This window comes from Salmo trutta, chromosome 14 (assembly GCF_901001165.1).
Source record: "Salmo trutta chromosome 14, fSalTru1.1, whole genome shotgun sequence".
Lineage (NCBI taxonomy): Eukaryota > Metazoa > Chordata > Actinopteri > Salmoniformes > Salmonidae > Salmo > Salmo trutta.
The window spans coordinates 16450092-16477223 of record NC_042970.1 but is presented as its reverse complement, the minus strand read 5'-3'; the positions used below and the strand labels follow the sequence as shown (position 1 = coordinate 16477223).

The window sequence follows — 27132 nt, the reverse complement described above, 5'->3', positions numbered from 1 at the left end:
TTGAGACTGGTGTTTTGTGGGTACTATTTAATGAAGCTGCCAGTTGAGGACTTGTGAGGCGTCTGTTTCTCAAAATAGACACTCTAATGTACTTGTCCTTTTGCTCAGTTGTGCACAGGGGCCTCCCACTCCTCCTTCTATTCTAGTTAGAGCCAGTTTGGCATGTTCTGTGATGGGAGTAGTACACAGCGTTGTACGAGATCTTCAGTTTCTTGCCAATTTCTCGCATGGAATAGCCTTAATTTCTCAGAACAAGAATAGACTGACGAGTTTCACAAGGAAGTTTTTTTTTTAAATCAGCTGTTTCCAGTTACAATAGTCATTTACAACATTAACAATGTCTACACTGTATTTCTGATCAATTTGATGTTTTTTTAATGGACAAAAAATTTGATTTTCTTTCAAAAACAAGGACATTTCTAAGTGACTCCAAATTTTTGAACGGTAGTGTATGTTTTAGCCATCCTTTTTAGATTTTCTAAATGTTCATATAAGATTAAAGCTGCAAATGTTTAACAGTCTGTCTTCAGGTAAATTGCTTTATTTCAAAGAGTGACGTAGCCAAGCCAGCAATAGTTCACCGCTGCTCTACATTTTCTCACAGAGCCTTTATTAATTTCGTAGTCACACTGTAATGAGAAACTTCCCACTGGGCACAGACGTCAATTCAACGTCTATTCCACGTTGGTTCCACGTAATTTCATCGTGGAAAAAACGTTGATTCAACCAGTGTGTTATTATTCACTTTGCCTCTTGCTTCGTGGAAAAATGTCTTGAAAAACAAATGTTTCATATCAGACAGGATCGTACAAGGCAACACGGTGCCTAAAGATACTCGGTGCACATAGATTTAAGCCACTAAATATGTGGGCTTCAAAGCGCTGTGGATTTGCCACCCGAATGACTTGACAAAAAGCACAAAGAGTTGCTTAGGAAATTCTTCAAAAAGTCAGTTAAAGCATTTAAAGCCAGCTCGGCTGAAACCTATTCTACAAAATCTTAGGAATGTCCTACATTTTCCCGACTATTCATGTATCAACTGACCCCCCACAGTGGAGATTCAAATGTATACATATACACTCTTAGAGAAAAAGGTTCTGGATAGAACCAATAAGGGTTCTATGCTTGCTTCATATATGGCACCCTTATTCTTATTCACTGAACTAAAATTAGTTCCATTTAGAACCCTATATGGATCCCAAGGGTTCTATATGGAACCAATTTTGGTTCAGTGAAGAACAACCCCTAAAGGTGCCATATATGAAGCAAGTATAGAAACCTTTTTTGGTTCTACCCAGAATCTTTTTTCCTGAGAGTGTATACAACAAAACCACAAGTAAAACTGTTCACCCACAGACAACATCTTCAAGCTGAGTAGCCATATAAGCACATACTCCTTGCAAGTGTTTTTCCTGTCTAATCGTAGTTTTAATCTGCTTCAAGTGGTGATACTCGGGTGTAGTTTGGTCAGTTATCCAGTCCATATATAAACTGTATTCTGCATTTACACACTGTTAAAACACTTGTGTAGATATCTATGTTAACTTGTGCCATGTAAATCTATCAGACATACTCTAAGGCAGGATGCCTCTGTGGTAGTTAAGCATGTTATTTTGTTCAGTTGCCCCCAGTCAAGAAATAATTAACAAGAGTAGAAGAAGGCAGGAGCTGGCTACCACACCCGACATTTTATCTCAGGGTTCATGGGAGTACCCGGTTTGCACTGGAATGCCTCTGAGAATGCACCAAAATTCTGTAGGGAGCCAAGCACCCTGTGAGAAAAGATAAAGAGTATTAACAGATTAATGACAGAAAATAGGTTGAAAAAGCCAAACGCTCCATTTTTACAGTTGGTCGTTACCTGTATTCCAGGGGACTGTGGGAGTCCGTTTTGATGGACTGGCTGGCATATTCAGGCCGATAGGCACCACACCATACCTGGAGGAAGAAGATGGATCACTAATGAAATAATTCCATTTTGACACAATAAAAGCAGATACAGTATTACTGTGCCCATAACACATTTATTTTCTCAACTACACCTGTTCGTATTTTACAAGTGAAGATATTTTGGGACTGAATGTAAACCCTAAAATGATGAGGAACATGATATGCCAGAGAGAACACCTTAAGGGGTAACAAGTATTTTTTCCAAGGCGCTGTTCGACAGGCCATCTGAATAATCCCAGCAGGGATTATGCTTGACTTTAGCTTTGACCTGGTTTTGGATGAAGACTGTCAAACACTAGTCTGGCTTTGCTCTGGCCTTGTTTTCCCTGGCACAGTACCACAGTGGTCTTTATTTTGGCAAAATATTCTGGACCCCTAGGTAGGTAGCTTGATATAATGATCTGGGGTAGTTTTAAACCCCTTGGTCCAGCTGTTTATTTATTGAAACCCAAGTATTTAGGAAAATATACAGTTTTGGGGCTTTTGTTGACAGTGGTCTCTAGACCAGTGTTTCTCAATGGTCCGTGAACAGCAGTGGAGGAAGGGTGGTGATATACACTATATATACACAAAAGTATGTGGACACCCCTTCAAATTAGTATATTCAGCTATTTCAGCCACACCCGTTGCTGACAGTTGTATAAAATCATACAATTACATTTCATACAATTACAGCATACAATTACATTCTAGACGATTCTGTGCATCCAACTTTGTGGATCGCTGACTGCGAGTCAGGCCTAATCGCCTAACATCAGTGCCCAACCTCCCTAAAGATCTTGTGGCTGAATGAAAGAAAGTCCCCACAGCAATGTTCCAACATCTAGTAGAAAGCCTTCCCAGAAGAGTGGAAGCTATTATAGCAGAAAAAGGGGGACCAACTCCATATTAATGCCCATGATTTTGGAACTGTTCGACGAGCAGTTGTCCACATACTTTTGGTCATGTAGTGTAAGTTTTAGTTGATGCAATAAAGGTTGAGAAACAGTGGTCTACTCCAGACAACTCAATTTATTAAAGGGATGCTTTGGGATTTTGTCAATGAGGCCCTTTATCTACTTCCCCAGAGCCAGATGAACTAGTGGTTACCATTTTATATGCTAGTAGATACCCATAGACCTCCAGTCATTGTGCTAACGCTAGTAAGCATTGGCTCGCGAAACTACCTCTAACTTCCTTCTTACTGGACACAGATACATAAAAATGGTATCCACAAGGGAAAGTAGATAAAGGGACTCATTGCCAAAATCCCGAAGTATCCCTTTAAAGTGGTGTTTACTCACTTGGGCAAAGTTAAGAAAGAAAAGTTGTTTGTGGTCCATGTCCAGACCAGGTAAACGATGCTCTTCACCTTCTCTCTCCATCCACTTCATGTAGGCCTGACCACAAACACACAAAAACATTCAAATGTCAAATATAATTAGATACTATTTAATCAGAAATCCATTTTTGTTAGAAAGTGGTTCATCGTGTTGTCATTGTGTTGTGGGGGTTGAATGGGTTTTGTGAGGGTGTCACACCTTATAGGCTTGCCGAACTCCTCCGTTGTCAGCGATGTTCTCCCCCAAAGTGCTAATTCCACTGACCTGGGGTCACGCAGAGACAGTCATTAACACACTCCCAAAAACCATTCATCGTCAATAATCTTTTCTAGTGAAGCTAAAATGAAGTATTAGTCAGTACACCCAAATAAATGTTTGATTTTCCTATCCTTCTGCTACAATGGGAAACTCACATTTTGTCCACCTGCGAGTTTCCAGTTGAAGTTGCCATATTGTTGCACCATGCATTGTGATTGGTCCTTGAAGTGCTCAGCAGAATAATTACTCCACCAGTTAAGCATGTTACCATCCTTATCAAAATTACGGCCTTTTTTTAAAGATAAAACATGGAATTAATTGTGATGCAGTCTCATTTAAATTTGACCAAAATTGAATTAATACTCTATACTAATCATGATTATGCAACACATTGGACACAAACATGGACAGTGACTATAAATATGAGGACTGCCTCACCATTGTCATCAAATCCATGAGTGATCTCATGTCCAATGACCATCCCTATTCCTCCAAAGTTCAGGGCCTGGAGCTGCTGCTTACTGAAGAAAGGAGGCTGCAGGATACCTGCAGGGAATACTAGGATAAAGAACAGAGAGAAACCAACAGAGAACAGATCAGGCCAAATGAAGAAAGAGAGTCTATCATCTTGCAACCTTAGGAGCAAGCCAATTAAACCGAATTTCAGCTTCATATCTGACTAATCATCACTGCACATTACCAGTCCATGTGTTTGCGGCATTGTCTGAGTGGAATTCAATGTGGCTTGCGCCCCAACCCCATCTCTTTTAGCCACAAAGCCTGTGTGCACTGGAGCCTGAAACTAGTTCCATTCTATCAACAGCGGAAAGCATTACCGCCAGTCATTATTCTCAATGAGGTTAAAGTGGCAGTGAGACAGAACACCGGGGCACACGGCAGAGCAGGCTCACATACAGAGAGGGCTCACATACAGAGAGGGCTCACATACAGAGAGGGCTCACATACAGAGAGGGCTCACATACAGAGAGGGCTCACATACAGAGAGGGCTCACATACAGAGAGGGCTCACATACAGAGAGGGCTCACATACAGAGAGGGCTCACATACAGAGAGGGCTCACATACAGAGAGGGCTCACATACAGAGAGGGCTCACATACAGAGAGGGCTCACATACAGAGAGGACTCACACATACAGAGAGGGCACACACATACAGAGAGGGCTCACACATACAGAGAGGGCTCACACATACAGAGAGGGCTCACATACAGAGAGGGCTCACATACAGAGAGGGCTCACATACAGAGAGGGCTCACACATACAGAGAGGGCTCACATACAGAGAGGGCTCACATACAGAGAGGGCTCACATACAGAGAGGGCACACACATACAGAGAGGGCTCACACATACAGAGAGGGCTCACATACAGAGAGGGCTCACATACAGAGAGGGCTCACACATACAGAGAGGGCACACACATACAGAGAGGGCTCACACATACAGAGAGGGCTCACACATACAGAGAGGGCTCACACATACAGAGAGGGCTCACACATACAGAGAGGGCTCACACATACAGAGAGGGCTCACACATACAGAGAGGGCTCACACATACAGAGAGGGCTCACACATACAGAGAGGGCTCACACATACAGAGAGGGCTCACACATACAGAGAGGGCTCCACACATACAGAGAGGGCTCACACATACAGAGAGGGCTCACACATACAGAGAGGGCTCACACATACAGAGAGGGCTCACACATACAGAGAGGGCTCACACATACAGAGAGGGCTCACACATACAGAGAGGGCTCACACATACAGAGAGGGCTCACACATACAGAGAGGGCTCACACATACAGAGAGGGCTCACACAATACAGAGAGGGCTCACACATACAGAGAGGGCTCACACATACAGAGAGGGCTCACACATACAGAGAGGGCTCACACATACAGAGAGGGCTCACACATACAGAGAGGGCTCACACATACAGAGAGGGCTCACACATACAGAGAGGGCTCACACATACAGAGAGGGCTCACACATACAGAGAGGGCTCACACATACAGAGCAGGCTCACATACAGAGAGGGCTCACACATACAGAGAGGGCTCACACATACAGAGAGGGCTCACACATACAGAGAGGGCTCACACATACAGAGAGGGCTCACACATACAGAGAGGGCTCACACATACAGAGAGGGCTCACACATACAGAGAGGGCTCACACATACAGAGAGGGCTCACACATACAGAGGGCTCACACATACAGAGAGGGCTCATGCCTACAGAGAGGGCTCACACATACAGAGAGGGCTCACACATACAGAGAGGGCTCATACCTACAGAGAGGGCTCACACCTACAGAGAGGGCTCACACATACAGAGAGGGCTCATACCTACAGAGAGGGCTCATACCTACAGAGAGGGCTCACACATACAGAGAGGGCTCACACATACAGAGAGGGCTCACACATACAGAGAGGGCTCACACATACAGAGGGCTCACACATACAGAGGGGGCTCACACATACAGAGAGGGCTCACACATACAGAGAGGGCTCACACATACAGAGAAGGCTCATACCTACAGAGAGGGCTCATACCTACAGAGAGGGCTCATACCTACAGAGAGGGCTCATACATATAGGCTCATAAGACTGTTAAATAGCTAACAGAATAGCTAAACAGACTCTTTGAGACTATTTTTGTACTGTGTCTATGCACACTCACAGGACTCTAGACACACACACTCAAACTGACATTCCAACACACACATATAAACTCTACACACACGCACTCACATACAGTCAGCATTTACACTGCTGCTACTCTATTTCTCATATCGTGATGCCTAGTCACCTTACTCCTATACATATCTATGGTATTGGAACTGACTTCTTACTTTCTTGTGTTCTTCATATTTGAAATGTTTTATTTATTGTGTGTTTTTGACTACCTTATGTTATTTTTAGTGGTATATTGATATTGATTACTGCACTGTTGGGTTTGGAGCGTGCAAGAAAGGCATTTCACTGTACTTCTGCATGTGACATTAAAACTTGAAACTTCATACAGCATAGCACTCACATCAGAGCCAAACCATAATAGTCACCTGGTGGTCTGTCTGTCAGCTTTCAATAAGACTACAAATAGACCCACAGGAATGGCTTGAAGAGTTGTGTAATATCTCACTATGGTTCAGGGGTAGAAATTCATGTTCAATGTAATGTTTAATGTTCTGTATGTAACGCAATATTATTACAACCAAATGCAAATGAGTCCCTATTCAAAATACATTCCTTTTATTTGCTCCAGTTAGCTGCAAGCTGCATGCATTTACATCCTTTCTTAAATCAGGAGTTGACTATCTTTCAATCATTCAAGAACTTGTAAGAAATAAATCCTTTGCTAGTATAGAAACAAATACTGTAGTCACAATTATTGTTAGTAAGGGATATCCTTAAGTCAGGATTGGCTGGCGATAGATAACTTCAGATGGATGAGGAAAGATGCAGCCAGTGTGTTGGCTGTTGTCATATTACCTATCTGGTTTCTGTTTGGTGAGTAGAAAGCATTGACCACAGCAGCACCAATGATCCACCTAGAAAAAAACACTAGAATATAGATCTTAACATTTAAGAGGGAATGTGTAATGTGTACATGTGTTTATGTTCACGTGTGTCTATGTGAGTCTAAATGAATGTATCTTACATGTCTGGGTTGACTGGCTCTCTCAGCTTCTTCAAACTCTTGTGTGCTTCAGCCTGCAGGTTCTCAAGGATGTTCTCAAAGTAGTTCTCCTCACTGAAGTTCAGCTGCAGACAGACCAGGCAAAGATAATCAGAGACAATCTAGACAACAATTTGTATATCCATTTCACTCTGAAAAGGAGGATTTATCATAATCCTTTGAGGCCCAAAGGGGCTAATGTGTGGGCAGGTCTCACAGACATACATGGGCATACTCCTGGTCAAGCTTCAGATTGCTCTCTTCCAGAATGTGGTCAGGATAGCCAATATGCTCCTTAATGGCCATGGCCTGTAACATAGAGCAGTAGAACAGTCAGCTGCTAAGTTCTTTCTTTTACATATTCAAAACACTGATGATGTACAGGTAACTGCCAAAATAATGGAAACACTTGAGTAAATGAGAGATACAAAGTATATTGAAAGCAGGTACTTCCACACAGGTGTGGTTCCAGAGTTAATTAAGCAATTAACATCATGCTTAGGGTCATGTATAAAAATGCTGTGCAGGCCATTATTTTGGCTACCATGGCCATGCCCCTATAGGATGACAATGTCCCCATCCACAAGGCACAAGTGGACACAATGGTTTGATGAGCATGAAAATGATGTAAACCTTATGCCATGGCCGTCTCAGTCACCAGATCTCAACCCAGTTGAACACTTATGGGAGATTCTGGAGCGGCGCCTGAGACAGTGTTTTCCACCACCATCAAATTATGGAATTTCTCGTGGAAGAATGGTTTCGCATCCCTCCAATAGAGTTCCAGACACTTGTAGAATCTATGCCAAGGTGCTTTGAAGCTGGTGATGGCCCAACACCCTATTAAGACACTTAATGAATTAGTTTCTATTATTTTGCAGCTAGCTGTACATTGTATGTTTGTTTGCAATACTATGTTTGTACCTTCTCTCTTGCTTTTTCCTTAGACTGGTCATCCATCCAGCTCAACTCCTCTAGCGTCTCCACGTACGCTTCCTGGATCTTACTGATGAGGTCACTAACCTGCCCACACAAAGAGATAATATATTAATTTACGGGGAAAGCAAACACAAACACACACACACACACACACACACACACACACACACACAGATTGCAGACTAAATTGCTGTAGTGACAGTGATTATAGAAGCCGGAGCAGATTTTCCTGTTTTGTCTGCATCCTGTCTACAGGAGTGACTCACCATGCGTTTACTCTCGCCAGCAAAGGTCTCTCGCACATACAAAGCCCCCACTGCGTTCTCCATGCTGCCCTGGACGTAACGCACACAGTCTCTCCACCGCGCCTCCTCTACGGTCGTCCCATACAGGGCCTGACCACACAGACAAACCGCAAAGTTGCCACACGTTTATACATGAATTAGCTTTTCAATGTGTCTGTTTCTAAGGGCTCATTAAATCTGTATCGTTGAAGTGTTACAGATTGCGCAATATATATTTTAAGGTAATTTCCGATTGAGCCGACATATGCATGCAGCGTTTACCGTGAATGATTTCTTCGCTTTCGCGGGAACATTGCCTTTAAATTTCCATCACAATGTAATGCTGAATTTCCACGATATGGATTGAATGGAGCTAAGGGTGCTCCTAGACGTGCTCATATCTCTGTCTCACCTTTCTATAGTGTGCCCTGGCATCTTTGAAGCGGCGACTCAGGCTGCTGACTCTCTCCATGACAACCTGCCAGGTGAGGTAGTTCTGCATGGTTCTGGAGGAGGAGACATTTCACCCAATAATGTCAGTCAATCACTCAACCAATGGATATACTGTACGTGACACACAGTGCTAGATGATGCAACCACAAATCTACACTTAGAAAAACGTTTTCCGAAAGGGTTCGTCGGCTGTCCCCATAAGATAACCATTTTTGGTTCCAGGTAGAAACCTTTTGGTTTCTTTTTAAAACCCTCTGGGGAAACAGTTTTACATGGAACCCAACAGAGTTCTGCCTGAAACCAAAAAGGTTTCTTCAATGGGTTCTCCTATGGGGACAGCCGAATAACCCTTTTGTTTTAGGTTCTAAATAGCACCTTGTTTTCTAAGAGTGTACCGTTCTGCATGACTCACATGATAAATCACAGTAGATAAAATATTGCTAGAGGCACATTTTAACTATGGTCTACACATCATCAGTTCTGACCTGACAGTGTGTTTGGAGAGCACTTTGTTCATCTTCTCCAGGTAAGGAGAGCTGTAGACCACCACCTCCTCTTCCAGCTGTACCTTCACAGCCACGCTGGACAACACACCACGCACAAACCTTGTCCAGTTAAAACCCTGGAAGAAATAGCATTGTTTTTGTTAGTAATATTAGTCTTGAGGCTTGCTCTGCAATCTACAAGTGTATTTTGTAGCGATCTTAACCTTACAACTAGCGACCTCGTCAAGAAGCTTTGACCTCTTGGCATAATGGCTAAGGTGTTGGGTTGACAGTCGCTGGAACCAGGTTTGAGTCCCGGTCGAGGCAACCCCCCAAATTTACTACATTGGTGTCAGAAGTGGGATGGTGCCTGTGAGGCCATCAGAGAGGCGTGTACATGTGAGGGACTTGGTATAGAGAAGCGTGGGAACACGCTCTCCCGACGGAAGGGGGTAATGTAACAACCTTAATGTATGCACTCACTACTGTAAGTCGCTCTGGATAAGAGTGCCTGCTAAATGACTCAAACGTAAACCAACACCTAGCAAGATCATCAAGGGGTTTGGACCTCTTAGCGCAACGGTTAAGGTGTTGGCTTGACAGTCGCTGGGCCCGGGCTCGAGTCCCAGTCGTGGCTATCCCCCGAGTTCGCTACAATATATATATAGTATAAGGCTTTGTCTACTTTATATAGACAATGCCATTCGATTTAGGTCTCAAGTCGTATCCACTTGAAATCACTAGAGTTGAAGCACTTACGTTGAGATTGAAGGACTCCTGCAGCTCAGTCAGGGTCATCTTTTTGTAGAGAATCGTGACATCCTGACGCTCCTCTGCAGGGGATGTGGCCTTTGACATGACGAGACAGAAAGCATAGGCCTACAGTCATGTCTGATGTATTTAAATGTAAGGTGACAAACACTGTATTTAGCCATAATGTTGATCTATTCAAGTTTTTAACATGCAGATGACATGTAGTACAGTATAGTTGATTTCATCCATCTCTATTAGCTGTTTCTTGTTGAAGACTAATTAATTTAATAAGAGGGGGTACATCCACCTCATATGTGTTCCTGTCTCTTTTAACTTCTGTCACAGTTCCAGTTCCTGTTGTGGCAGGCTGGCACTCACATTTGCGATATCCGTTTCCAGCTCCAGCACTTGCAACATCTCCTCCACCACACGATCATCTTCCTGGGTCAAGTTCCTGTCTTCACGGGCAATCCTCACCATGGAAACCATGAACTGCAGGTAGGCCTCTCGAACCTAAAGAGCCACATGACACATACATGCAAAGATGACCTAGTCTTTTCCAGTGCAATGTCATTAACAGTACATTAATACACAATACTGTTTATGAAAGTACCCTTTTGTAGTTTCCATCATTGAAGTAATACTCTCTGGATGGCATTCCTAGTCCTGGCTGGTCAATCTGTAAAATAAAAACAGACTTGTTAGTTTTCTTACCACCCAATCAGAATGGGGGAAGATTTCATAAAAAAAACAAGCACTGAACTTTTGGGACATTGCGTATTCAAACACTGTCCTTACGTAGATGATGTGGCGTCGGGAGTCACGGTCATCAGTCCACACATACATATCCAGCAGGACCTTCTTGTGGTAACGAGAGATGAGGGTGGCTAGAGTGTCCTCCAGGCTCCAGGCCTCCTCTGGGATAATACAATTAAACAATTAAACATAAATACAGTACCAGTCAAAAGTTTGGATACAGCTACTCATTCAAGGGATTTTCTATTTCTACATTAGAGAATAACAGTGAAGACATCAAAACTATGAAATAACACCTATGGAATCATGTACTAACCAAAATAGTGTTAAACAAATCAAAATACACTACCGGTCAAAGGTTTTAGAACACCTACTCATTCAAGGGTTTTTCTTGATTTTTACTATTTTCTACATTGTAGATGTCACGACTTCTGCCGGAGTTGATGCCCCTCCTTGCTCGGGTGGTGCTCGGCGGTTGACATCACCGGTCTTCTAGCCATCATTGATCCGTTTTTCATTTTCCATTGGTTTTGTCTTGTCTTCCTACACACCTGTTTCCAATCCCATAATAGGGAAGACATCAAAACTATGAAATAACACATATGGAAGCATTTAGTAACCAAAAAAGTGTTAAACAAATCAAAATATATTTGAGATTCTTCAAATAGCCACCCTTTGCCTTAATGACAGCTTTGCACACTCTCTGTATTCTCTCAACCAGCTTCATCTGGAATGCTTTTCCAACACTTTTGAAGGAGTTCCCTCATATGCTGAGCACTTGTTGGCAGCTTTTCCTTCACTCTGCGGTCCAACTCATCCCAAACCATCTCAATTGGGTTGAGGTCGGGTGATTGTGGAGGTCAGGTCATCTGATGTAGCACTCCATCACTTCTTGGTCAAATAGCCCTTCTTGGTCAAATAGCCCTTACACTGCCTGGAGATGTGTGGGTCATTGTCCTGTTGAAAAACAAATGATAGTGGGACTAAGTGAAAACCAGATGGGATGGCGTGTTGCTGCAGACTGCTGTGCTAGCCATGCTGGGTAAGTTTACCTTGAATTCTAATAAAACAGACAGTGTCACCAGAAAAGCACCCCCACACCATCACACCTCCTCCTCCATGCTTCACGGTGGGAACAGCACATGCGGAGATCATCCATTCACCTACTCTGCATCTCACAAAGACAGGGCGATTGGAACCAAAAATCTCACATTTGGACTCATCAGACCAAAGGATAGATTCCCACCGGTCTATTGTCCATTGCTCGTGTTTCTTGGCCCAAGCAAGTCTCTTCTTATTATTGGTGTCCTTTAGTAGTGGTTTCTTTGCAGCAATTCGACCATGAAGGCCTGATTTATGCAGTCTCCTCTGAACAGTTGATGTTGAGATGTGTCTGTTAGTTGAACTCTGTGAAGCATTTATTTGGCTGCAATCTGAGGTGCAGTTAAGTCTAATGAACTTATCCTCTGCAGCCAAGGTAACTCTGGGTCTTCCATTCCTGTGGCGGTCCTCATGAGAGCCAGTTTCATCATAGCACTTGATGGATTTTGCAACTGCACTTGAAGAAACTTTCAAAGTTCTTGAAATGTTCCACATTGACTGATCTTCATGTCTTAAAGTAATGATGGACTGTTGTTTCTCTTTGCTTATTTGAGCTGTTCTTGCCATAATATGGACTTGGTCTTTTACCAAATAGGGCTATGTTCTGTATACCACCCCTACCTTATCACAACACAACTGATTGGCTGAAATGCATTAAGATGGAAAGACATTCCCCAAATGAACTTTTAACAAGGCACACCTGTTAATTGAAATGCATTCCAGGTGATTACCTCATGAAGCTGGTTGAGAGAATTCCAAGAGTGTGCAAAGCTGTCATCAAGGCAAATGGTGGCTACTTTGAAGAATCTCAAATATAAAATATATTTTGATTTGTTTAACACTTTTTCGGTTACTATATGTGTTATTTCATAGTTCGGAAATCTTCACTATTATTCTACAATGTAGAAAATAGTAACAAATAAAGAAAAACCCTTGAATGAGTAGGTGTGTCCAAACTTTTGACTGGTTCTATACATTAAATCTAACATTCAACATCTGGTTGGCAGAGAGTAGACTGACTACCTCTCACACAGACAAGTTTAGATGGCCACTGCCGCACAATTTACAGTGCAGTCATAAATCTGTCTGTGCAGATGCACTAGATGCACTTCCGCGTTGTAAATTCTGTTTGAGAACCTACATTTAATTACACTGGCGGCAGTCAGGTTTAGTGCAGAGAAAAGCGGTCTATTTTAAGAATCAGTCACAGTCCTGATTGGGAAGCTGCCCACTCAACACATCCACCCCCCGTCACTACACCTGACTGCCCTTCAGTAGAGCCCGGGGGGCCCGCCTGGATGACCATGTCACATGTCACTCACAATCATATCACTCATCATTTCAGTTGGTGAACGTGGGACCAGAAGTCCCCACAACAATAGTAAACAAACAAATATTGGACCAACTGGGGACTTTTTGTTAGTCGCCACAAGGTCAAATGCTATTTCTAGGGCATTTAGGTTAAGGTTAGAATTAGTGTTAGGGTTAGAATTACGTTTAGGAGCTAGGGTTAGTTTTAGGTTCAGGGTTAGGAGCTAGGGTTAGGGTTAAGGTTAGGTTTTGGGGTTACGGTTAGGGTTAAGGTGAAGGTTATGGTTAGGGTTACGATTAGGGTTAGGTTAGGTTTTGGGTGAAGTTAATGGTTAGAATTAGGGTTAGGTTTAGGGTTAGGGGTCAGAGAAAATAGGATTTTAAATGGGACTGAATTGTGTCCCCCCATATGGTAAGTTATACAAGACTGTGTGTGTGTCAGTACCAGCAGTGCTGTTCCAGTCCTCCGAGGCAGCAGGCCAGTCTCCTATGCTGTCAATGAGAAGCATGAGCGGCTGGGAGTCGCGCTGCTCTATCAGAGCTACAGAAGACAACACGACACTATTAGCAACACACTGTCAGTCAATCTTACATACAGTACTGTTAATGAATGTTACAGAGTATGCAGCTGATTCCGAGACCAAACGTCTGTGGAATAATGTTAGTTTGGAGTTTGGTTGAGAGGAGCCCTACTCACTCTCATTCATGCAGGAGCTATAGAGAGTTTTGGCCTTCTTGAAGGCGTCACGGTCCTGATCACTCTCAGTCTCAAAAACTCCTGTGAGGAGACGACCAACAGAAACAAAAATGTACCTCATTCTGTCTAGTGATGTGATCTAACACAGAAAGTAGATTTGATCCTGCAAAAAACACTATCTGAGCATAGGTCTCTTTTCCCGCACAATGGCTGACCCTGAGGTTCCTATGGAAACATGTCGCTGTCTGACCTTTGAGCACAATCTCAAGCCTGTCTCTGAGGATGTCGAAGACACTGTGCCGGGAGCTGGTCTCTGGGATGACATGACGCTCCAGCCAGCCCCCACAAGCATATTGGTAGAAGTTCTGACACGGCTCCACCGTCGCATCCATGTTCTGCAAGAGACGAGCGGCTGTGGAGGGTAAAGTCAGCGGGGGACGGATAGGGGAGAATGTGAATAACATAGAAGGAAAGGGAATATTATGATGCAGTTATCTGTTATGTTGATATAAAATTGAGTGATGAATTTTGTTTTTGGAGGACGGACAACCCCATACGCCGGTGGAACTGCTCACCTGCTGTGACGCACTCAGGAGTTGTGCAAACATTGCTGGGGCCAGAACGATACTTCTGCCCTGAAAACATCAAGAAATAAATACTATTGTCATTCCTGGCAGAGAGTAGGAATTTATTAGCAGCAGCATCAAGGGATTGTAGATTCCTCTGGCAAATCATTGCTTGATACTGTCTGTCTGTCTGTCTGTCTGTCTGTCTGTCTGTCTGTCTGTCTGTCTGTCTGTCTGTCTGTCTGTCTGTCTGTCTGTCTGTCTGTCTGTCTGTCTGTCTGTCTGTCTGTCTGTCTGTCTGTCTGTCTGTCTGTCTGTCTGTCTGTCTGTCTGTCTGTCTGTCTGTCTGTCTGTCTGGTCTCTGAAATGGCTGTGTCAGCAATGACTCTGTTCTCTCGCTTTTGTCCGACACTGCTGATGAGGCAGCAGAGGGAATTAAAAGGGGATCATCCTCTGTCCAGTTTACATCGTACCGTATCCTATAACATATAAACACATACAGTATTTCAACTCAAGTGTCAAGACTCACCCTCAGTGACTGAGCTCCTTGACACACCAGGTATATTGGACCGCTCTGCATTGGAGATAAAAATACATTAAAAACACTTGTTCAGAGCAGTTACTGTACCTAGTACACACAGGAGGTTGGTGGCACCTTAATTGGGGAGGATGGACTCGTGGTAATGGCTGGAGCGGAATAAGTGGAATATTATCAAATACATTAAATACATGTGTTTGATGCCATTCCATTTGCTCAGTTACGGCCATTATTATGAGCCCTCCTCCCCTCAGCAGCCTCCACTGCAGTACAGTAGGCTAGAACGCATTGCCTAATTTTATTCTGAAAATTGGTTGCCTATTTATGCCTCAATAGATTTCACAAAACACTCTGGAATAGTTGTCAAAAGATGCTAATAAAGTTTTCTGTTACTCTCCTATTTGAATAACCTACTGCTTGAATGTGCTTTCAAACAATACTGATCATAACATAAACACCTGAAACATCACTCGTTATGGTATTTCTTCAGCCATTTCCAGTGAGGTCAGTGTAATTAGTGGAGGTCAAACTCTATTTTTATTTTGATTGTAACTGGGTTGAGCCTACCTCTCAGAGCCGATGTGTAGAGGACTATCAGTCCAGCTAGGGCACAGCTGACCAGCAACAACAGCACAGACAGCCCAATCTCTGCAACAGTCCAACGACGATTCCCTGGTTTGGTAGATTTTTCCATGATATCCATTTGGCTTTCGGATTTGCCCATTCTCAGCTCTCCGGGCTCTCTGGAAAAGTAGTGTGGAGAGTGACCGGAACGGGGTACAGCCAGAGAGCCTGCGGTGCGTCCCTGTGTGTGAGTGGGCTGTGTAAACTGATGCAGTGCAACGCCAGTCGCTCAAGTGACCTAGAGCGAGTGAGAAAAACATAGTTGAACCTTTGACTTATCTCTTCTCCATATGAAAGTGTCTCCTTTCTATGCTAGTAGTCTAATCAATCACACACTTCCATGGTTCCATTACTGCGCAACATTGTAATGAAATGATTTTGCGTGTCAAATACATGGTGTTCCCTTTGGTGCTGTGATGTGGTATTGAACCAGCCTTAGCTGACACTGCATGACAAATTGTGATCTCGGGTGGGGTACTTCGCTATTTTCAGAAAATTACGAGGTTGGGACATAGTGTAATATTTGCTAAATTAGACTTGAGACATTTTTAGCCTTGCAAGTGGCCTTTCTAGGCCTATGTTAGATGTAAAGTTGGTTTCTTAAAGCATTTTTAATGGAATTATGCATTTGTGCATTTAGATTTAAAAAAAATTATAGACCTAACTGAATAGGTGTAATGTGGCCCTTTATAATTCTACAGTTGGCTGTACACTTCTCTACAACATGCTTCCAGAGCAATATTTCCTATTCATCGCAATGTTTTATTTGAACACAATATTGCAAATGAGCATTTCTGGGGAACAAACCCTGAATTACTAATACCTTTCACTTTGCATCTATTCACTTATCGGCACCTGTTCCTCCTATACCAGACTCCTCCAATACCAGCCTCCCCCAATACCAGCCTCCTCCAATACCAGCCTCCCCCAATACCAGCCTCCTCCAATACCAGCCTCCCCCAATACCAGCCTCCTCCAATACCAGCCTCCCCCAATACCAGCCTCCTCTAATACCAGCCTCCTCCTATACCAGCCTCTTCCAATACCAGCCTCCTCCAATACCAGCCTCCCCCAATACCAGCCTCCTCCAATACCAGCCTCCCCCAATACCAGCCTCCTCCAATACCAGCCTCCTCCAATACCAGGCTCCTCCAATACCAGCCTCTTCCAATACCAGCCTCCTCCCATACCAGCCTCCCCCAATACCAGCCTCCTCCCATACCAGCCTCCTCCAATACCAGCCTCCTCCAATACCAGCCTTCCTCCCCCAATACCAGCCTCCTCCAATACCAGCCTCCTCCCAATACCAGCCTCCTCCCATACCAGCCTCCTCCAATACCAGCCTCCTCCAATACCAGCCTCCCCAATACCAGCCTCCCCCAATACCAGCCTCCCCCAATACCAGCCTCCTCCCATACCAACGTCCTCCAATACCAGCCTCCTCCAATACCAGCCTCCCCCAATACCAGCCTCCCCCAATACCAGCCTCCTCCCATACCAGCCTCCCCCAATACCAGCCTCCTCCCATACCAGCCTCCTCCAATACCAGCCTCCGCACATACCAGCCTCCTCCAATACCAGCCTCCTCCAATACCATCTTCCTCCAATACCAGCCTCCTCCAATACCAGCCTCTTCCCATACCAGCCTCCTCCCATACCAGCCTCCTCCCATACCAGCCTCCTCCAATACCAGCCTCCTCCAATACCAGACTCCTCCCATACCAGCCTCCTCCAATACCAGTTCCTCCAAAACCAGCCTCCTCCAATACCAGCCTTCTCCCATACCAGCCTCTTCCCATACCAGCTTCCTCTAATACCAGCCTCCTCCCATACCAGCCTCCCCCAATACCAGCCTCCTCCAATACCAGCCTCCTCCCATACCAGCCTCCCCCAATACCAGCCTCCTCCAATACCAGCCTCCTCCCATACCAGCCTCCCCCAATACCAGCCTCCTCCAATACCAGCCTTCTCCCATACCAGCCTCTTCCCATACCAGCTTCCTCCCATACCAGCCTCCTCCCATACCAGCCTCCTCCAATACCAGCCTCCTCCAATACCTTCTCCTCCAATACCAGCCTCCTCCCATACCAGCCTCCTCCAATACCAGCCTCCACCAATACCAGCCTCCTCCAATACCTTCTCCTCCCATACCATTCTCCTCCCATACAAGCCTCCTCCAATACCAGCCTCCACCAATACCAGCCTCCTCCAATACCTTCTCCTCCCATACCATTCTCCTCCCATACAAGCCTCCTCCAATACCAGCTTCCTCCCTTACAAGCCTCCTCCCATACCATTGTACTCCCGTACAAGCCTCATCCAATAACAGCCTGTTGCACACTTTCTCTAGATGACTTCTATTAGGAGTGACAGGAGGCAGGGCTGTAAATAAGAGGTTCATGTCGCTGTGCCCCAGTAACTCCTCTTGATGAATACTCATGGGCACATGTCTGGCACTGCTGTGATGGATGACTGGGGGGAGAGAGGAGGGGGGAGGACGGAGGGGGAGGATGAAGAGGAGGGAGGATGGAGGGGAGGGAGTTGAGGGAAGATGGAGGGGTAGAGGAGGGGAGGATGGATGGATGGGGAGGATGGAGGGGAGGGAGGGAAGATGGAGGGGTAGAGGACAGGCGGATGGAGGGACAGGATGGAGGCGGGGGAGGATGGAGGGGGAGGGAGGGAGGATGGAGGGGTAGAGGAGTGGAGGATGGAGGGAGAGGATGGAGGGGAGGAAGGATGCAGGGGAGGGAGGGTGGAGGGGGAGGATGTAGGAGATGAAGGATGGAGGGGTAGAGGAGAGGATGGAGGGGGAGGATGGAGGGGAGGATGGGGGGTGGAGGGCTAGAGGAGGGGAGGATGGAGGGGAGGATGGAGGGGTAGAGGAGGGGAGGATGGAGGGGAGGATGGAGGGCTAGAGGAGGGGAGGATGGAGGGGAGGATGGAGGGGTAGAGGAGGGGAGGATGGAGGGGAGCATGGAGGGGGAGGATGTAGGAGATGGTGGATGGAGGGGTAGAGGAGAGGAGGATGGAGGGGGAGGATGGAGGGGAGGATGGATGGATGGGAGGATGGAGGGGGAGGTTGGAGGGGAGGATGGAGGGGAGGATGGAGGGGTAGAGGAAGGCTAGATGAGAGGAGGATGGAGGGGAGGATGGAGGGGGAGGATGGAGGGGTAGAGGAAGGCTAGATGAGAGGAGGATGAGGGGGAGGATGGAGGGGTAGAGGAAGGCTAGATGAGGGGAGGATGGAGGGGGAGGATGGAGGGGTAGAGGAAGGCTAGATGAGAGGAGGATGGAGGGGGAGGATGGAGGGGGAGGATGGAGGGGTAGAGGAAGGCTAGATGAGAGGAGGATGGAGGGGGAGGGTGGAGGGGGAGGATGGAGGGGTAGAGGAAGGCTAGATGAGAGGAGGATGGAGGGGAGGATGGAGGGGGAGGATGGAGGGGTAGAGGAAGGCTAGATGAGAGGAGGATGGAGGGGGAGGATGGAGGGGGAGGATGGAGGGGTAGAGGAAGGCTAGATGAGAGGAGGATGGAGGGGGAGGATGGAGGGGGAGGATGGAGGGGTAGAGGAAGGCTAGATGAGAGGAGGATGGAGGGGGAGGATGGAGGGGGAGGATGGAGGAGTAGAGGAAGGCTAGATGAGAGGAGGATGGAGGGGGAGGATGGAGGGGGAGGATGGAGGGGTAGAGGAAGGCTAGATGAGAGGAGGATGGAGGGGGAGGATGGAGGGGGAGGATGGAGGGGTAGAGGAAGGCTAGATGAGAGGAGGATGGAGGGGGAGGATGGAGGGGGAGGATGGAGGGGTAGAGGAAGGCTAGATGAGAGGAGGATGGAGGGGGAGGATGGCATACTGTTGTATGTTGGAGGAGCTGCAGGTCTTCACTGCCCATCTCTAATAGACTGGCAGGAGCTGTCTGTCTCCATTTCAGAGCTGCGTGTCTCTGTTGCATTGGTCTGAAGCCGAAAAAGAAAGGAAATTCACAGGAGCACCACAATGCCTACTCCACCCATGCTCTACCAAGGTTTTACAGCACCACAATGCCTACTCCACCCACGCTCCACCAAGGTTTCACAGCACCACAATGCCTACTCCACCCATGCTCTACCAAGGTTTTACAGCACCACAATGCCTACTCCACCCACGCTCTACCAAGGTTTCACAGCACCACAATGCCTACTCCACCCACGCTCTACCAAGGTTTTACAGCACCACAATGCCTACTCCACCCACGCTCTACCAAGGTTTTACAGCACCACAATGCCTACTCCACCCACGCTCCACCAAGGTTTCACAGCACCACAATGCCTACTCCACCCACGCTCTACCAAGGTTTCACAGCACCACAATGCCTACTCCACCCACGCTCTACCAAGGTTTTACAGCACCACAATGCCTACTACATCCACGCTCTACCAAGGTTTTACAGCACCACAATGCCTACTCCACCCACGCTCTACCAAGGTTTCACAGCACCACAATGCCTACTCCACCCACGCTCTACCAAGGTTTCACAGCACCACAATGCCTACTCCACCCACGCTCTACCAAGGTTTCACAGCACCACAATGCCTACTCCACCCACGCTCTACCAAGGTTTCACAGCACCACAATGCCTGCTCCACCCACGCTCTACCAAGGTTTTACAGCACCACAATGCCTACTCCACCCACGCTCTACCAAGGTTTCACAGCACCACAATGCCTACTCCACCCACGCTCTACCAAGGTTTCACAGCACCACAATGCCTACTTCACCCACGCTCTACCAAGGTTTTACAGCACCACAATGCCTACTCCACCCACGCTCTACCAAGGTTTCACAGCACCACAATGCCTACTCCACCCACGCTCTACCAAGGTTTCACAGCACCACAATGCCTACTCCACCCACGCTCTACCAAGGTTTCACAGCACCACAATGCCTACTCCACCCACGCTCTACCAAGGTTTCGGTAATAATAATAATAAATAATAATAAGTAATTGATATTTTTTAAATATATTTAGATATTGCATATTTGATATCTAATAGTGATTTGATTGTATTGTCATCATCAAGGACCAATGGTGGTGCTCATTTATGCATTCAATTCCGTTGATATAGGTATTACCCTCATACGTCTTGGAGAATAGATTAGATTTAGTCATCTAGAAAAGATACCTTCTATTTAGGCCATGAGCCATGAGACATGCGCAGCGTTTCACTTAGTGAATGAGAGCAATGATGCAGTGTTATGGTGTGGATCTGTATGTGTCAAAAGGAAACCTTCGGGTGGAAAATGTAATGGATTAAAATGTTCCTTTCTCTAAAGATATTTTCTCATTAGTTTGGATGACATGTTCGGTGATTGGTACCATAGCTACTTCTCTAAACTCTCACCTCTGTGCCAGTGTGTCAGGTCAACAGTATAAACAGTGTACGAACAGTCTAACATACTCACGTCTACACATATTGCTTTGTTTAGAACTGTAGAATTATATAGAAAATATAACATTGGAATATTTCAACTATTTTGAATTGTTGTCTAGTAGTTTGCTAAAATTACATTTCAGGTGGCTTTGGAGGTATTTGTTGGATGCACAAACATAGCATTCATGGTGGAAATAATCCTTATGGTAGTCAAGACGCATGATACAGTTTTCATTAAAAATAGAACAGAAAAGTGTTATCTGACTGGGAGCAAAAAGAGACATATATTTTGTAATCTAAATTAAATGACCAGCAAAGATCTTACAAATGAGACTCCAGTTGAAATCCTATGAAAAGCTGAAGCTATAGGAGCTATGAAGGTATACCTGTGTATGAGCCTGTCCTGGTACAAGGTGTTCAGAGGTGTGTAGCGAGGAAGTGCCTGTGAGGCAGTGCTCCTTACCTGTATCTGGTCAGTAGAACTGCCTGAGACGTCCCTTACAGCAAGCTGTAGTTCCCAGACACCCCTACTGAGCTGTCACCCAGAGCTGGTGTGTGGAGAAATGAGGCTGTGGAACTGGATACTGGAGAGAGACTATCTGGTCCAGTTCGCAGCTCAGGGAGTGTGTTTGTGAGAGAGAGAGAGAGAGAGAGAGAGAGAGAGAGAGAGAGAGAGAGAGGGGGGTGAAAGAGTGAGAGATGGAGGGAGGGGAGGGGTATAGGGAGAGATGGTAGCAGGCTGCCAGTGAGATAGTGACAGTGATAATAAGAAATCATGAGGAGAAGAAGACTGTTGGGAGGGGGACAGAGAGAGAGAGAGAGAGAGAGAGAGAGAGAGAGAGAGACAGTAAGGGAGAGCGAGAAGCAGAAGAGAGGATCGGAAGATCGCAGTAGGCATCAGTTTCCTCCTCAGTGTTTCATTTTCTCACAGAGGTTTCTATTGAAGGTCCCCAGCTGCTGAGTGAATCAGTGAAAAGGACAAAGGGATGCTGAGAGACGGGAAGCTGCCTGGGAGAGCAACTGGAGAAAAGCATTGGCTTACAGGAATCTGCGGAGGGAGTGTAGGGAATGTAATATTGTCTCTTTCGTGTCCCAGGCCGAATGAGCAGGTTAAAACCATGTTGCCCCTCTCATGGCTCTACCCTCCAGCCCCAGCCCCAGGGAGGGCACTACTGCTTGGGGGAAGTTAGTTAGCTGCTGCCTGGTGCCGCTGCTGGCTGAGACATGAACCCTGCCCTGGTGTCAGATTGAAATGGCGTGGCGCCCAGGCTCATTATCAGGCTGATTAACCACAGTAATGAACTGATATTAGAGAGAGAGAGACACTGTGACCAACAACTAACATCCTTCTTCATTCACAAGGTGGCACTGAAAGAAATAGGCTACATAGTGCATATGGCTGGGGGAGTGTGAAACAGACAGACGGCTATAGGAACTAAATGTATGAGATCTCACAGCAATATTTGTATTCCATTCCATTAGAAATGGGTCCTTGTGTCAAATATTCTATTGTTAGGCCCTGAGCCTGGGAAATCAAATTTTGCAAATTAGCTCATAATTCTGGAATCATTCAGTTGGAGGGAATGTTGTTCCTATAACTTAGAAATCATTCAACCCCCAAGTGACAGAACCATTGATAGCTACATGAATAAATAAACTGAAACTCTCAGAAGGATGATGTGCTCTATGCATTCAAGACTTTATTGAAATGTGATGGTCTCTTTTCGCTGAGATTTCCTGAACAGTCTTGATTTCAGGTTCAGCGGGAAAGAAGGGGCCAGGAGTTGCTTTTAAATATTGAAGTTCCCCTGTTTTCATGCCCTGGGTAAGTGTCCCCATTTCCTAACTTCATAATTACATATGGTAACTCAGTTAAACAATACAGTGTACATGTGTGTAACTGCTAACTTAATAGAGAGGACCGCAAACAGCTGGTGAAGAACAGTACAGGTACAATATCTGGCTGCGTCCACACAACATTTTAATAGTTCAAATGAAGTTTTCAGGGAGTCGTGACCTTTGTTTTTCAGTAGCCAACTAGCAGCTTATTGATATGTACTCTATTGTATGTTGATAGTCGTCTTAGGGATAGCAAGCTGTTTACCAGACATGGCTTGTCATTCTTGTTAATCCTTATATGGCTGATTGTCTGATTGTCTGGATGCTCTCTGTACTCCACCTGTGTATGAAGTGGAGACTGCTCCCAGTGCTCGGCAAAGGCGTGTGCTAATTTTATTCAAGTGCAGGAGCTCAAATTCAATCATTAGAGATTAATTCAAAGTGTTTAAGGCAGTGTATGTTTGTGCTTGCTCAGGCCGTAAATTAATGCTTTACTGTCTAAATGATTAGGAACTTTGAAAAACAAGCTTTGAAAGCTTTTTAATTAGGCTATTAGGAATGAAGTCAAGTCATGTTTTTGATGGAGCAGCTAGCATGAGTTTGCTAAAAGCCTGCTGCACTAGCACTCTCATTTGATCTGAATTGTGTTGGGAATTGCAGATACTGTAGGTCTCTGGGGGAAATTGAAAGATTGGGACACCTAGATTGTAGTATAAATGATACTTGTTGTTTTTATCAAGAACATACTGGACATTTATGTCTCTTTAATATAACAAATCAAAATTATATCATTTTCAGTTCCATATAAAATGTCCTCTGTTTTGCACATTTGTGATGACTGTTTTTTCCCCATCATTTATCTTCCTATTCTAGGCATGTATTTATTTATGTTTCACCATGTAATGTTCCATTTCTTTTTCTGGAATTTGTTTATTTCTTGCTGGAACATATAGTATATTACATAAGCCTATGATAATGGTTGTAATAATCAGTTGCAGATTTCACATTTTATGCTATTTATTAATTATATCCCTGCAGAATTCTAAAGGATTATTGCTCTGAATGTCCACAGCCAACACACCATATATGAGCTTATCATTGCATAACTTTAGAATTAGCATTGTTTTAGATGTGAATCCCATTAAGTCATGCTGTCACTAAATTGATACGATCCCACATTCAAAATACATTCAGTCCCATGTCTGTCAAACATGATTTGTCTCTGTAGACAGGTCCAAACAAACGAGTGTTCTGGGGTTACGTAACAACGATTACCTCCATGGTTAAGAGCTGGGTAAAATAAACCCATTCATTATGGTTTGACAGGAGTGGCCTGCCTGCCTGCCTGCCTGCCTGCCTGCCTGCCTGCCTGCCTGCCTGCCTGCCTGCCTGCCTGCCTGCCTGCCTGCCTGCCTGCCTGCCTGCCTGCCTGTCTGTCTGTCTGTCTGTCTGTCTGTCTGTCTGTCTGTCTGTCTGTCTGTCTGTCTGTCTGTCTGTCTGTCTGTCTGTCTGTCTGTCTGTCTGTCTGTCTGTGACAGCGTTAGTCCCTACAGACTGGCTGTCAGGGTGGTGTCAGGCTGTAGATTCATGGGCTGATGGTCACCCCTGATGTTCTTGCTCTGCTGTGATTAACCACTAGGTTCTTCCTCTACAGATTTACTGCTGTCTAATACTACATAGAGACACATGGCTCTGCAGGTTTGTCAACTCAAATAAAGCCCTCATAACAAGTCCTGGTCAGCATACAGTTGAAGTCGGAAGTTTACATACACTACGGTAGGAGTCATTAAAACTTGTTTTTCAACGACTCCACAAATGTATTGTTAACAAACTATAGTTTTGGAAAGTCGGTTAGGACATCTACTTTGTGCATGACACAAGTAATTTTTTCAACAATTGTTTACAGACAGATTATTTCACTTATAATTCACTGTGTCACAATTCCAGTGCCTTTAAACAGCTTGGAAAATTCCAGAAAATTATGTCATGGCTTTAGGAGCTTCTGATAGGCTAATTTACATCATTTGAGTCAATTGGAGGTGAACTTGTGGAGGTATTTCAAGGCCTACCTTCAAACTCAGTACTTCTTTGCTTGACATCATGGGAAAATCAAAAGAAATCAGCCAAGACCTCATAAAAAACATTGTAGACCTCCACCAGTCTGGTTCATCCTTAGGAGCAATTTCCAAATGCCTGAAGGTCCCACGTTCATCTGTACAAACAATAGTACGCAAGTGTAAACATCATGGGACCACGTAGCCGTCATACCGCTCAGGAAATAGACACGTTCTGTGTCCTAGAGATGAATGTACTTTGGTGAGAAAAGTGCAAATCAATCCCAGAACAGCAAAAGACCTTGTGAAGATGCTGGAGGAAACAGGTGCAAAAGTATCTATATCCACAGTAAAACGAGTCCTATATCAACATAACCTTAAAGGCCGCTCAGCAAGGAAGAAGCCACTGCTCCAAAACCGCCATAAAAAAGCCAGACTACGGTTTGCAACTGACATGGGGACAAAGATCGTACTTTTTGGAGAAATGTCCTCTGGTCTGATGAAACAAAAATAAAACTGTTTGGCCGTAATGACCATCATTATGTTTGGAGGAAAAATGGGGAGGCTTGCAAGCCGAAGAACACCATCCCAACCGTGAAGCACATGGGTGGCAGCATCATGTTGTGGGGGTGCTTTGCTGCAGGAGTGTCTGGTGCACTTCTCAAGACATCAGTCAGGAAGTTAAAGCTTGGTCGTAAATGTGTCTTCCAAATGGACAATGACCCCAAGCAAACTTCCAAAGTTTTGGCAAAATGGCTTAACCTGTCTGGGCTAGGGGGCAGTATTTTCGTAAACGTACCCAACTTAAACAGGTTACTACTCAGGCCCAGAAGCTAGGATATGCATATGCATTAGTAGATTTGGATAGAACACACTCTGAAGTTTCTAAAACTGTTTGAATGGTGTCTGTGAGTATAACAGAACTCATATGGCAGGCAAAAACCTGAGAAAATTCCAAGCAGGAAGTGGAAAGTCTGAGAATTGTTGTTCTTTTGATTCTCTATCGAAGCTACGGTGTCTGTGGGGGACGTTGCACTTCCTAAGGCTTCCATTGGCTGTCTAAAGCCTTCAGAAAGTGGTTTGAGCATTTTCCTGTCACTGGGAAGATAATAGGAGCTCAGTTACTGAGTGGTCTACCTGGCAACAAAGGGATTGGATATGCGCGGTCACGCGAGCACACCGTTCCTTCTTTTTCTTCTTGAATGAATATGCTATTGTCCGGTTGGAATATTATCGCAATTTTACGTTAAAAATACCATAAAGATTGAACAGCGTTTGACATGCTTCTAAGTACGGTAATGGAACATTTTGACTTTTCGTCTCTCGTTCCGCGCTCATGCGTTATGTCTTTGGATAAGTGATCTGTACGCACAAACAAAACTGAGGTATTTGTACATAAATATGGATTATTTTGAACAAAAACAACATTTCTTGTGGAAGTAGCAGTCCTGGGAGTGCATTCTGATGAAGATCAGCAAAGGTAAGAGAATATTTCTAATACTAATTATGATTTTAGGTTGCCCCGAACTTGGCGGGTGTCTGAATAGCTCACCGTGATGGCTGAGCTATGTACTCAGAATATTGAAAAATATGCTTTCTCCGTAAAGCTATTTTAAAATCTGACACAGCGGTTGTATCCAGGGTTAGTCTATCTATAATTCTTAAAATAATTGTTATATATTTTGTCAACGTTTATGATGAGTATTTTTGTAAATTGATGTGCACATTCACCGGAAGTTTTGGTGGGAATACATTTTCTGAACATCACGCGCCAATGTAAAATGCTGTTTTTGGATATAAATATGAACTTTATCGAACAAAACATACATGTATTGTGTAACATAATGTCCTAGGAGTGTCATCTGATGAAGATCGTCAAAGGTTAGTGCTTCATTTAGCTGTGTTTTGGGTTTTATTGACACATGTCCTTGCTTGGAAAATGGCTGTGTGATTATTTTTGTCTATGTACTCTCCTAACATAATCTAATGTTTTGCTTTCACTGTAAAGCCTTTTTGAAACCGGACAATGTGGTTAGATTAACGAGAAGTTTATCTTTAAAATGGTGTAAAATAGTTGTATGTTTGAGAAAGTT

At 44.7% G+C, this 27132-nt stretch overlaps 1 protein-coding gene across 1 annotated transcript; it reads right to left on the bottom strand.

Moving 5' to 3' along the window:
- Nucleotides 1-514: 514 nt before the first annotated feature.
- LOC115207518 (membrane metallo-endopeptidase-like 1) lies at nucleotides 515-21748 on the bottom strand. Its single transcript, XM_029774648.1, has 24 exons — nucleotides 21610-21748; nucleotides 15682-15976; nucleotides 15106-15150; nucleotides 14586-14645; nucleotides 14261-14422; nucleotides 14011-14091; nucleotides 13759-13854; nucleotides 10944-11062; nucleotides 10759-10824; nucleotides 10524-10658; nucleotides 10152-10241; nucleotides 9393-9529; nucleotides 8867-8960; nucleotides 8437-8565; nucleotides 8156-8254; nucleotides 7457-7540; nucleotides 7214-7317; nucleotides 7045-7103; nucleotides 3969-4088; nucleotides 3686-3819; nucleotides 3471-3536; nucleotides 3234-3329; nucleotides 1862-1938; nucleotides 515-1772 (listed from the first exon to the last, which is right to left on the bottom strand). Exons 2-24 carry the CDS (start codon nucleotides 15836-15838, stop codon nucleotides 1673-1675), a joined length of 2310 nt encoding a protein of 769 aa, XP_029630508.1. The 5' UTR covers nucleotides 15839-15976; nucleotides 21610-21748; the 3' UTR covers nucleotides 515-1672.
- Between the last annotated feature and the right edge of the window lie 5384 nt (nucleotides 21749-27132).